Source organism: Miniopterus schreibersii (assembly GCF_964146895.1).
Source record: "Miniopterus schreibersii genome assembly, chromosome: X".
Taxonomy (NCBI): Eukaryota; Metazoa; Chordata; class Mammalia; order Chiroptera; family Miniopteridae; genus Miniopterus; species Miniopterus schreibersii.
Genome location: NC_138104.1, coordinates 80,418,557 through 80,432,040, shown reverse-complemented (window position 1 = coordinate 80,432,040; position 13,484 = coordinate 80,418,557). Strand labels below are relative to the sequence as shown.

At 38.1% G+C, this 13,484-nt stretch overlaps 1 protein-coding gene across 4 annotated transcripts in view; it reads right to left on the bottom strand.

The window, feature by feature from the left end:
- Positions 1 to 13,484, bottom strand: part of CASK (calcium/calmodulin dependent serine protein kinase) — a 370,370-nt gene that overhangs the window by 95,704 nt on the left and 261,182 nt on the right. For all 4 annotated transcript variants that reach the window (XM_081126670.1, XM_081126672.1, XM_081126671.1 and 1 more), the window contains exon 10: positions 2,712 to 2,811. In XM_081126670.1, coding sequence (XP_080982796.1) covers positions 2,712 to 2,811 — 100 coding nt within the window. The remainder of the gene's footprint in view (positions 1 to 2,711; positions 2,812 to 13,484) is intronic.

Genomic DNA, 13,484 nt, shown 5'->3' with positions numbered 1-13,484 from the left:
AACAAACCCATGCAAATTTAAACAGAAAGACAGTGGAAAGGATAATGTTGGGCACTTAAAATAAATGGCGCAGAATTTAAGGATTAGAATTAGAGAACAATTTTGGTTCGAAAATGAATGAAAATATTAATAGATAAAAATGAGATTAAAAATGAGTTAATTTATGAAAGTGTAAAGCTCTTATGTGAATCCAGATAGTTTTATGTAACCACCCACACAACCATTGGTTGCAGGAAAGGAAACTTGCTGGCAGATAGTTATTGATAAGTAATGCTGATAAAATAGTAAAATGTGTCCCTTTAAATGGCTTAGTTTTTAGGAACATATGAACGGTTTCTGATAGCTATGGGAAAGTTAGGAAAATATTAGAATTTTCTTCAAATTTCTTCTCTGTCTTTGACTTGTAAGTATATAAAAACTTCCTCTTCGTTTATGGTAGGTGATCAGACATGTGACTGCATAATAATTCTATATTTTAATTGCAGCACTTGAACAGTGCTATTTAAAAATATTTTAGAAACAGCCATTTAGCACATCAAATGAAGATATAGACTGCTTGCAAGATCATTAAGATCCAGAAATTTTTTAAAAGACAAAAAGACAAAAAAAAAAAAAAAAAAAAAAGAGAAAGAAATAGGGTGTGAATGCAGGAAAGGGAAGAAGAAATGCAAAACTGAACAGCTAATTCAAGCCAGGGCTTGCAGGCTAACTGCAAGACAGTGTAATATATTTCATTTTTGTTTAAAAAGCAAGTACTGTAATCAGAAACTATTTCAATCACATCACTTAGAGACTGGAGTGAAAAATGGAATACTTTGGGCAATAAAAATGTATTTAATAGAAAATAAGCATGTCTATAACTAAAGACAATTCCTTTGCGTAAAAGAAAAACCCAACTTTTCACAGAAAGGAAATGTAAGAGCTCATTATACTATTAGGCAGAGGTACATATTAAGGGGAAGCATTAAAGACCAGGTCTGTGAAGCCATTGCAAGGCCCACACTGATCTGTAGGTCCATTTCTAAAGATGAAAATGGTATTTGAGATTTTGATCTAAAATCTCTAAATATATCCCACGTATATGACCATGTCAGGTAGTCACAGTACAACATAAAACCATTACTGGATCCACTCCTCAGAGACAGGGTCAACTGTAATCTGACTGTGAGGAGTAAAGAAAGAGGTTCTGAGCTAAGCAACAACAACAAAAAGCTGCAGGTGAAGGAACAAAAAGACTGGCAGGAAACAGTGGGGAGCACTGGGGAACCAGGTGCTTATACCTATAAACACAACCAGGGCCTTGCCTTTCAGGGGGTAAGGGCTCCAGGCAATTACCACGTCAGAACAAGAGCAAGGCCTCCTCAGACTCTCTTCTCTAAGATTCCCATTTTTTATTTTTTTGGGAAACCCCCTTCACTTAGAAGAGGAAGGTTCACATCCCAATTGGTTAAAGTCAAAATGTGGAACTATAGGGTGGGGCAAAAATAGGTTTAGAGTTGTTCAAATGAGACATAATATAATAATTAATAAACAATAACACAAGAATAAACTCTGTGTTTCATGTACTCACAACTGTAAACCTACTTCTGCCCCACCTTGTGTACAGCTGCTGGAATGGGAAAGCTGATCCTGTTCTTCTGCACAAGGCATAAGCATGCAAGCGTGTATGCACATACACATATAAACAAAGGAAGAAAGAAGCAAATACGGACCAGTGCTCATGCTTCCAACAGGAAAGAAGCACCAGCATGTCCATTTTTTCTACATTGCTAACTGCGAGGGATAAACAACTCATGCCTTAGGAGGGGCCCTGGGCCTTGATTCCAATGGCAATATGTGAATATTGAATGAGCCAGTTCAAGAGTACAAAAACCATATCAACAGCGCAAAGTCAACCACATGGCAAATGCTGAGGGACTTTAATGAAAGAGGAAAAGCCAAGGGCAGAGGGCATATGATGCAGGAGTTAAACTGATAAAGAAATATATAAATAAAATTAAAATACTATAACATGCATGCATTTACATATATATTATGGATCCTATGAATTTTTAGTAAATGATACTTGAGAATATCTCACTGGTAAGATGAAAGTCTGAGCATTTTATAATATAATTTTGTGAACATGGGTGGGTTTTTCAGGATTACCTATATATATTTCATTAAAACGGGTAACTCTTCTGTGTTCTTCTCCCTTGAATGCTTGTATACATGTGTTACAACTTTAGAAAAGGAGAAGAACCTGTAAATTGTTTCAAGAGATAACTCACAAGACAACTTTACAATGAAAGATTCAATTAAAAGCAGTGTTGTCCCAAAGTCTGATCTACTATGGTTGACATGGGGGAAATCTTACACCAGAACTTTTTATTGAGGTAGAAGGTAATCTGAAAGATCCAAAAAGATGGTCTACAATGTTGGATTGAATGAAGTACACTGTTGGGTCTGGAGTGGGGAAAGGGGAAGAAGTATTTCTGAGGTGAAAAGAAAAAAGTGAAATGTTGGTTTTGGAGCAGTAGGTGAGAGCAACTCTGGTATTAAAATTAAAAGGAACCAGACACATGTGGATGGTATTTGGTTGCTGACAAACTTCCTTAGAATTGCTTGGAGGATCTGGCTAGGTTCACAGGAAAAGGTTTATTCAGAATGGGAAAGAAAGGATGTAGACACCAAATGATTCACACTGCTGAATGAACGAATGATCCAATTACCTGAGGAGGTAGGGTCTTCGGAGAAATCTGGCAACTCTTCGGGGGGATCCCCATAGAATGAGTTGAATTTGTGACTTGACACAGCTGCTAGTACTGCACCCTAAAGCAAAGAGATGAAAAAAATATTACAACAAATACATAAATATAAAGTTAATTAACAAATGGTTACTTAATGATCATTCAGAAAGTCAAATATATAGGAGATGACAGCTGGAAAAGGGGTAGCTTTTAAATAATTTTCGGTTCCTTCAAAGCAGTCACATGTGCATACACCACAGTAACACTGTCGGGGACCGCAAAGGTGTATGCAACCACTTACATCTGGAACTCAAACACATACCACAAATGGAATAGTCTGCAGCTTCTATAAAATGATGCTGCAGAAGAATGTCTCATGAAACGGAAAGACGCTTGCGATGAATTACATAAAAAAGCTTTTAAAACAATCTACAGTATGATCTCATTTTTTTTTGGGGAAAAAAAGGTTAATATAGATATAAGAGACTGAACATAAACCAAACTGTTATTAGTGATAATTATCTCTGGGTAGTAGGAATGAGTCATTTTTCTTTTTTAAGCTTTTCCCCGCCTTTCCTTTTGATGTTAACAATATCTATGTGTTACTCTTGTATAGCATTTCTCAATCAGGCCACACAGAAGAATCAACTACACATGACTCCGTTACACCACATGCTTAGCCTCTCCCAATTCCTAGTTGAGTCATATTGAGTGCATGACATCCCTTAGGACGCTTGGGTGGAACATGGCTGGGAATTATTGTTTCAGTAACACGAAAAACCACAAAAATTATTTTGTAAAATGTGTTCAGTTTTGCGGGTGTGTTCCTTGGCTCTGCCACTTTCTGGTTGAGGAGGCTACTTGAGCCAATCATTTAACCTCTTCAGGTTTTCTCCTTTGTAAAGTGAGGATATTAAAACTGACATCACTTACCTTATGGGATTGTCGAAAGTCATAATGTATATGAAAGTGCTTGCAAAGTGTAGAGCATTTTGTAAATGCAAATCCTTACTAACCCTACTAACATACAGCTAGAACGTGAGCACAACCTTTTGCTGGTCTAGGCAAGAAACACTCATTTAGGTAATCTAAGTATAAATTCACTCAAGTAGTCCTAAGTTTAAAATATTGAACTCTTGTGTGTTTTTTTTTTTTTTCAAAGAAAAAGAAATCTTTTACGTGTGTAGACATTTAATAAATATATGAAAACATTACTAGAAATACATTTCCACAAGATTCTTTTTCTGTGGAGTAGGGGTCATGTTAAGGTTTCTTTCTACGAATAGAAATTGAAAAAGAGAGACTGCAGAAAGGGAAGAACAAAAAACAGAAAAGTGATCATGATGATACTATTCCAGGTGACTTTTTAGATTTCTCAGTCTAGGGTTAATGCACAGGAGGTTCTTATGCAGAATTTTATGGTCAGCTACCATGATGAAAATGCTGAGTTCTTCTTTCCACAGTAGAAGCTTATTTCACTTCACATATTATATGTGTTCCCTAAACGCTGGGTGGGAATGGAATTTTTATGAAGCAAACCATGTTTCCCACACACAGAAACTACAATTTTAGAGATGCTTTACTTTTATTTCCAAATGAAGTTCAATTGAGTTTCTTAATATGTTAGTTTTATGTATCAAGGCCTGTTCTAACTACCACTGAAGTCAAAGATCTAGAAATACTCATACTATTAAGAAAGCTCTATTTAAGAAAGGGTACTAAAAGGTAAATTCTTTTGAAACATGGTAGCAAGTTCCTAATTTATGTCTCATGGCTAGTAGTTTTGTTTATTTAGTGTTCTAAACTTAGTGACTGCATGTGGTTTGAATTTTCAACACAAAGCTATAGTAAAACAGCAAAAATGGTTCTTAAACACTTTATGGATTTATAGAATTTTATTAGTGTTTGAGAGTCAACCTTAGAGATGATTAATTCTAAAAGACTCATTTTGCAGATGAGGAAACTGAGGTTCAGGCAGGCTTAGCAACCTGTTAAGGTTGCTACCAACTTTGAGATAGAATCAAAAGTAGATAGAATTGAGGACCTTTAACTATTTTCTCCACTTCAAGGGTTTTTATTATACCAGGGGTCAACAATCTTTTTTCTGTAAAGGGCCAGAGAGTAAATATTTTAGGGTTGAAAGCCATATGTTTTCTGTTGCAACTACTCAACTCTGCCATTATAGTGCGAAAGCAGCCATAGATAATACATACATGAGGTATATGCTGTGTTTCAATAAAACTTTATAGGTAAAAAATAGGTGGTGGGCCAGATTTGGTCTCCAGTCTGTAGTTTGCTAACCCCTATTGCTATTAAAGAGCTCAGATCTTATACAAGTAGTTCTTCAAACTGCCTACTTTATTAAATCCTTGATAAAAACGTTTTCTATCTAGTTTACTAGGAATACTTTAGTATGTTTTGAGAATAAAACATATCAATTTGAGTTAAGCAGACTATTCACAATATGTTAAGACAACTAATATGAAAGGTACAATTTTCTACTGAGCAAATTAACCTAAAAAGGAGAAGGTAGATTTCAAACTCAAAGAAAAAGAAAACTACAAGTAATTAATTCTTAACTTAATCTTAATTATAGTCCATATGTCAAACATTAAAATGGACTGCCCCCAGCTAGATGATTCTGTGTCTCATTTAAGGAAGTGAAAACAGGCAAATAGCTCAGACTTCTGCTAAGTTAAACTACTACATGCACTTAAGGAGGCAACAAAGTAAGTAAGGAAAATGTGGGTTGAACACAGATACATAGCTGACTTAAAGATAACAGCAAAAAACCAATACATACTCCTTTTTTGGTGCTCCCTAACTGAGCTCAGAAACCATGAAGTTTGATAAAGTTTGATAGGCACAGGGCAGGCACATTTTAACAAGTCTAAATACAAAACACAAGTATAATATGTAGAATAATTGGCTTTGTACTCAAGTAGCAAGGTAACACGCGGTCACAGTGTAATACACTGAGGGGGGAAAGCCCATCACAGGGACATACTAACATGAGTGTAACAAAGAATTCAAGAGAGGGTCATCTTATTAGGATGCAGAACACTGAACTCAAAGCCTTAAACTTGGAGAGCGTGAGGCTGAACAGAGATAACCAAAAGGTTGGAAAGTTATTCCAAGGTAGAAATGTTAAAGGATTTCGATAGATTACATTTAAGAATTAGGTCCGAAATGAGGTGAAATCATTGATTAAGTCAGAATTTCTGATCTCTCTCCATATAATCATAGCCCAAGTTATTATTCAGTATAGTCAGCATAGCCTATACTCAAACATAAGCTAAACACAGACTTACGACCTGAAATCTTACATTAAGTCAGAATATATGACTAAAGAAGGCTATGCTATCTCCTCTGAAGGAAATGAAAAATGAGACTTGTAAGTGTAGTAGACTATATTTAAGAGCAATTGCACGGCACAGATATCTTAGGAATTCTTTTGGTCTGTGAAAAAGTACTTTATAAAGATGGTCTTTTAATTTACATAGTAATTTTTAAAAACCGTATTGCCTAACTTGGGAAGTAATAATATTACATTTCAGAATCACAAGTTAATAGAATTGCTTTGTAAAATCAATAGAGGAGGATCAAAACCACTTAAATTATTATTTATAAACTGCTCCTACCAGAATAATAGTTTTCAGCTTTTAGAATCAAAGGTACATTTTAGATACCAGATTTACTGCTCTGAGTAGCTGGAGCCCACAGCTGCTATGTAACCGACTGCCTCTCACAAACGCTCACTACAGGCAGGGCTTGATGTAAATGCTGCCTTTCAGGAGCGCACAGGGGTCCTCGATGAATCTTTATGTTAGCTCTTGTTGAATTAATAGCAAGGGGAAGAATGTCAAAACGCAGCTACTAGAGCTTCCTGCTTGACCTTTCCAAAGGTGCTACAGAGGCGTCAACATTCCTCTTGGAGGTGCCAGGACTGCAGAGAGCAGTGCTGTACAAGACTTCCTAACAGAAATGCTCTGTTATCTGTGCATCCGACTCAGCAGCCATCAGTCACGTGTGGTACTGAGCGCTTGAAATGTGGCTACTGCAGCTGAAAACTTAAATTCAAATTTTATTTAATATATTTTTGAATATGTTTTTATTGATTTCAGAGACAGGAAGGGAGAGGGAGAGAGAGCTGAAACATCAATGATGAGAGAGTCATTGATCGGCTGCCTCCTGCAGGCCCCCTACTGGGGATGGAGCCTGCAACCTGGGCAAGTGCGATCCCGGATCATAGGTCGATGCTCAACTGCTGAGCAGTGCAGGCCAGGCTAAATTTTATTTAATATTAATAAATTGAAATGAAAATTTAAGTAGTTACATATGGCTAGTGGGTAGTGCACTGGAAAGTGCAGGCCTATGTAAAGTAGTGGAAAACAGCATTCCTAAACAAACTTTTTCTTGTTCTGCAAAGTTCAGGAAACCCCAGAGACCAAGTGGCAAGCCAGAGACGCAAGCAGGCTATACTTTTGCAATGTGCAAAATCAATGAAAGAAAATTGTAGAAAGTTATCAGAAATCTCCCTCACTTTCTATATATACAAAGCATAAATGATTTTTATCCCCTATATTGAATCACATGGACTCAACTCACCATGTCCCGAGCTGACTACAATAAACTTACCCAAATACAGAATCTTGCTTCTATTTATATAGAATTTCTTCAACATACTTCACTGTAGGGAAATTTGCTTTCTAAATATAGAAATAATTCATGAAGCAAAGGGGATGATTTCTAGAACAGATTTCTTCCTGAGCCTCTTCCCAAAGTAGACAAGTTGAGACACTCAAAGACCTCCCCCCTTCCACCTCTCCCATATCTTCTTAGGCAATTCCAGGTAGGTGGCAGCCAGGGTTATTATAGTGCAGGTGCCTCCTTAAGAGACACACGAAGCAGATTTTCTAGCCTAGATCACATTGTGGCCCACACATCCTAATATTCACTTTGAGAAAACATGATCCTCATCATATCCAGTCCCACGCTCGGGTCTATGCAGTTTACTAAAGGAAGTATTGTTTCTAGAGGATTTTAAAAACTGAAATATTAAAATTCTAGAGCTGAGCATTCAATAAAAGCCCCTCCAACCAACATAAGAAATGCCTGGTAACCAAAATGGGGGAAAGAAATTCTCCATCATCATTCACAGATGTAAAATAAAATGATGAAATAAAGGAGAATAAAAAAGTGTGATTTAATCAAATCACATGCAGGATTCCATAAACTTCTAAAAAAAATCTAGTTTGAGACATGATTTTAATGCTTTTCATTTATCCAAATACTTTCCTCATTAGGGATTTGTTGTCTCCTGTAGCCTGTTGTAGACGTTCAATGCCAAAATGAAAATACAAATATGGAAAGGAACAATTTCTGATTGTAGTGTTGACGCTATTATAACCAATAATGACTAACTGTCTTGAAATTTCAGCAAAGTATAGTGAGTAATGTTTTATATTCTGGCATGGAATAGTTTCACAAAACTTCTTGAATGAGAAAAGCATTCGACTGCAAAAACAATACTCACTAGCAAAAATACCTGTTTGGGTATAAGCCTTTTAAAGGGCAAGTTATTTACAGAGATCAAAAATCTTAAATACATGTATACACCTGGATGCTAACAATTCCAGTAGCAGAGCACTTACCCAAAGAATATAATCAGAACTATACAAAGATTGATTAACGAAAATAGCCAATGCAATAGTATTTCTGGCCATGGAAAACTGGAAGCAATCTCCATGCCTAACTGCTGGCTAATTAAATTATGATATGTACATATGATGGATTTTTGTAGAGCTCTTTGTGCTTTAGAGTAATAACTCTCAATAAGGTGGGTATATCAGAATCACCCCTGGAGCTTTTCCAAAAAACACACACCCCTCCAACCTGCGTGCCTGGGGCTGAGGGAGGAAGTGGTAGTCTCTCAGATGAGTTGAGTGGTGCAGTGAGCCACTGTTACTATGGGAATATGTCCTACCCCTTGCGTGCACCAAAGTGAAAGCCAGTATTTAAGAATATGTTGTCGCGTGGCATAAAAAATCTGGGTTATATGAAACTCACATAACATAAAAGGAACCACTGTAAAGTGTACAATTCAGTGATATTTAGTAGACTCACAATGCTGTGTGGCCACCACTTCCGTCTAGTTCCAAAATATCTTCACTGCCCCCCACCCAATCCCTATACCCATTAAGCAGTCACTACCTAGGACCAGGAAACCACCAATTTGCTTTCTCTGATATAAATACCGATTCTAGTATTGCGAACAAGTGGACTTATCCAACATCTGGCCTTTCATGTCTTTTACTGCATGTGGATATACAATTGTCCCAGCATCATTTGTTGAAAAGACTATTCCTTCCCCACTGAATTGCCTTGGCACTTTTGTTGAAAATCAACTGACCATAAATATAAGGGTTTACTCCTGGACTCTTAATTATGTCCCATGATTTACATGTCTATTATACCAAAACAGTACCACAGTGTCCTGATAATTACAGAGTTGATATTGGAAAGTATGAGTCTTCCAACTTTGTTCTTTTTTATAGACTATTTTGGCTACTCTAGGTCCCTTGCATTTCCATATAAGTTTTAGAATCAGTTTGTCAATTTCTGATAAAACTTTGGGAGGGATTTTGTTGAATCTATAGATCAATTTGGGAAGAACTGTCATTTTAACAATGTTGAGTCTTCCAATCCATGAACATTAAATATCTCTCCATTGATTTAGATCTTTAATTTCTCTCAGCAATGTTAGTTTACAAGTCTTACACTTCTCTTGTTAAATTTAGTCTTAAGTATTTCATTTTTTTGATGCTATTGTGAATGGAGTTGTTTCTTAATTTCATTTTAAGATTGTTCATAGCTCATATACGGAAATACAATTCAATTTTATATACTGATCTCGTATCTTGTGACCTTGCTAAGCTTGTTATTTCTAATAGCTTTCTGAAGATTCCTTAAGATTTTCTACACACAGAATCGTCAACTACAAACAAAGGCAATTTTACTTTCTTTCCAATCTGGATGCCTTTTATTTTGTTTTCTTGCTTGATTGTACTAGGGCCTGAGTCTTTGTATTTTTATTAAGTTCCCAGGTGATGGTGATGCTGCTGGTCTGGGAATCACACTTGAAGAGTCACTGATCTAAAGAATGTATATCATGCCCGGCCGGGCGTGGCTCAGAGGTTGAGCATCGAACTGGGATCCAGGCGATCAGGGTTCGATTCCCGGTCAGGGCACATGCCCGGGTTGCGGGTTCAATCAATGACTCTCTCATCATTGATGTTTCTATCTCTCTCTCTGAAATCAATAAAGATATATTTAAAAAAAAAAAAAGAATGTATATCACATAATGGATATGATGTTAGAGGGAAGTAATGGAAAAGAGGTGAGTATTATAATATATCACAAGTGTAAGAGCCTCTCTTTCTAGATACCGTGAAGGAAAATGATCGAAATAAACAGAAATGCCTAAGCATAATTACTTTGTATGAAATACAGAAATAGAGATTATCCAATTTACACAGCGTGTAATTGTCAGAGCCAGGATTCACCTAAGGCAAGGCAGCTCCAGAGCCCACTCTCCTACAATGTTGCACTCCTTCTCTTTCTTCTTGCCACCAACCATAAAAATTTCCTACCTCTGACTAAGAACAAAAGCAATTTTCTACTGCTTTCTGTGAACTTCCTTTTTAATCACTTCAAAGGGAGTAATAAAAAAACCAGCTGTTGCCCACCACTTTGAGAAGCTTAAAAACAGTGGGAGGAAGGATGGATACCTAGGTGTTCATTTGTGAAAATAAGTTGTGTGGTGGGCTCTGGAAGCCAGGGAAATTGCAGTCTCTTTTCTAGAAGCTCGCAGAAGGGGCAGAATGAAAATTACTTCCCTGTCGGTAGGTGCAGTGTGCCTTAACCAGAGTGGTTGAATCACTCCAAGGCATACAGCTGTAGCAGAAGCTGGAAAACTCAGCTCTGCTGATGTTCCTAATTCAAGGTTGGTTGGTGGGTCATGAAACTTTAAATATCCCTGCAAAGGGATGTGGTAAATTCACATGACCCCTTTCTGCTGTGACAGCTTGGCCCTGTCCAAATAAATCTTAGTCACCACTTTGGCTATTTTAGGCCCAAGTCTGATTTTGCAGCACTGGGAGAAATACAGCACGTTTCTTGGGATGTGGCATACCTGAGCCCTACGATAAAAGGCCTCTCTGTGGGCAATGAAAGGTTCAACCTCAGACAGAGTAATGTCACATAGGCCAAAGCACAGCATTACAGTTCAGAAGATTTTAGGGAACGATTGAGAAAATAGTATAATGAATGCTTTTTGGGGTGGGGAGAACTAACTTCAAAAACAGCTGACCAAAATTCACTTTGGATAATAAGATTTTTTTTCTTTTGTAGGTTATACTGGTTCAGGTGTATATCAAAGCAAAAAAATTAAAGTCTTGGGAAACTTCTTTGTGTACCATCTTAATAATTATTTTTACCAAGGACTTCTAAAACAAAGAGAGAAAAGCCAGTCTGAAGCCCTGCTGCAGAAACAACTGGGAGAAAGGCTTAACTGGGAGTAACCATCAGCAACAACAAGTTAAAATTTCCCTTGTGCTAGAGCAGTGCTGTCCACGGTAACTCTCTTCAATGATGGAAGTGTCTGTACTTATACTGTCCAATACAGCACCCGTTAGCCACAGATGGTTACTGAACACTTGAAATGTGCTAGTGTGACTGAGAAACTGACCTTTTAATTTAATTTTAAATAATTTAAATTTAAATCACTAGACGTGGCTTACGGCTACTATGTTGGACAGTTCAGCTCCACAAGAGAATATTGTGGCCTATATAGTTTCCCTAAAATTCATATAAAGAAAGGTTCTTATAAATCTCAAGTTGTATACAATCATTCACATATTTGAGGGCTTGAATAATACTAATATTATTGCAACTTAAGATATACCCGAAAATACTTACAAAAAAAGTTTAATAGTTGGCAGGAGTCACGTGGCTAAGGACTACTATCCAATCAACTATTTAGAAGACATAGTTAAATTTTTTTTATTGCAATCAATAGCAAGTAAACATAAGTTAATTTTAAGATCATAATATAATAGTTTCCTCTGTTGGGAGGAGGGGGAAATGCCATCCTATAAAAACACCCTTTAAAGTCAAATGGGGGAGAGATCCAAGATGGTGGCAGACTGAGTGGAAGTTACACTGACAATCTCCTGGGACCAGTCCGGATTTACAACTAAAACACAGAAAAACCATCCTGAAAACCAACTCAACATGAGCTGGAGAGCACCCTCATAACCAAGGAGGAAAAGTGGAGACCACAGAGAGACTGCTGGGAAGTGCGGACGCGAGAGGGCTGGCTGGGCTCCCACAGGCAGCGGGTGAAGGTCCAGAGGGAGATCTCTGTGGGGGTTCCCACTGAGGACTCTGGGGCCTAAACCTCAGGCTGGGCTTCCCAGCCCAGAGCACCAGGACTGAGAGAGGTGCCCACATAACATCTGGCTGTGAAAAGCAGCTGGGTTTTAGTCTCCAGGGAGAGATGGCTGGAAATGCAGGCACCATCTTAAACAGCCAACCCACAAAGTTTCGTGTGCAGCCAGTCACCCCGGGCTCCAGCGGAGGGGAAGCAGAGTGGACTGGAGCTGTGTGGGGAGACTCTGGGGTTGTGGGCTCTGGAGAGTGAGATCAGAGGACGCCTGTGTAGATTCCTGTGCCGAATCATTCCCCCAGACTGTGGAGGACATCTTTCTCCGGAGGACAATTTCAGCTTTTGGCTGAGGGGGGAAGCAATTGCCCCACCCTGCTAGAAAACCTTTCCCTCTACCCAGAGGAATTTCTACAACCTGAGGCTGGTTAGGAGACAGATAACAACCAGCTGCCCCACCCTGTAGAGCTTCTATAGCCTGAGGCTCATTAAGAGAATCAGATTAATCAGCCTGTAGCCAGAGGCAGACCTCAGAGTGCTTTGAGTCTTTACCTGATCTGCTTTGGACCTGGACCTTGGAAAAGTAGATTTTGGTGTGCATCTTGGTCCTGCCCAAACGCACCCAGCCACAGCAAAGACCTAAAGCTTGGGGTTGTTGATAGCCCCAAACAGGGTACTCAGGGCCAGTCACAAACTGCGTCTGACATTGGCTTGTACAAGAGACTCTCCAAAAAGAATGACAGTCTTAGCAGATCTACCTAATACTTAGAAAAAAGCAACAACCCAAAAAGGTAGCCAACATGGGGAGACCAAAAAACAAGCCCCAAATGAAAGTCTCCAGAAAAAGAGCTAAATGAAATGGAGATAAGCAACCTCTCAGATATAGAGTTCAGAATGCTGATTGTAAGGATGCTCAACAGCATGAAAAAAGATATGGAAACTATGAAGGAAATGAAGAATGACATAGAAATAAAGAATACATTGGAAGGAATAAACAGCAGATTAGAGGAAGCTGAGGATCAGATCAGTGAATTAGGAGACAGGGTAGAAAAAAATCACTCAATCAGAGACCCAAAAAGAAAAAACAATTGAAAAACAGGAGGACAGTCTAAGGGAGCTGTGGGATAACATGAAATGTAACAACATTTGCATTATAGGAGTGCCAGAGGAAAGTAAGCAAGGGTTAGAGAAGCCGTTGAAGAAATAATGGCAGAAAACTTGTCAAACCTGATCAAGGAAAAAGTCTCACAAGTTCAGGAGGCACAGAGAGTCCCAAGCAAGAAGAATCCAAAGAGGGCCATGACCAGACA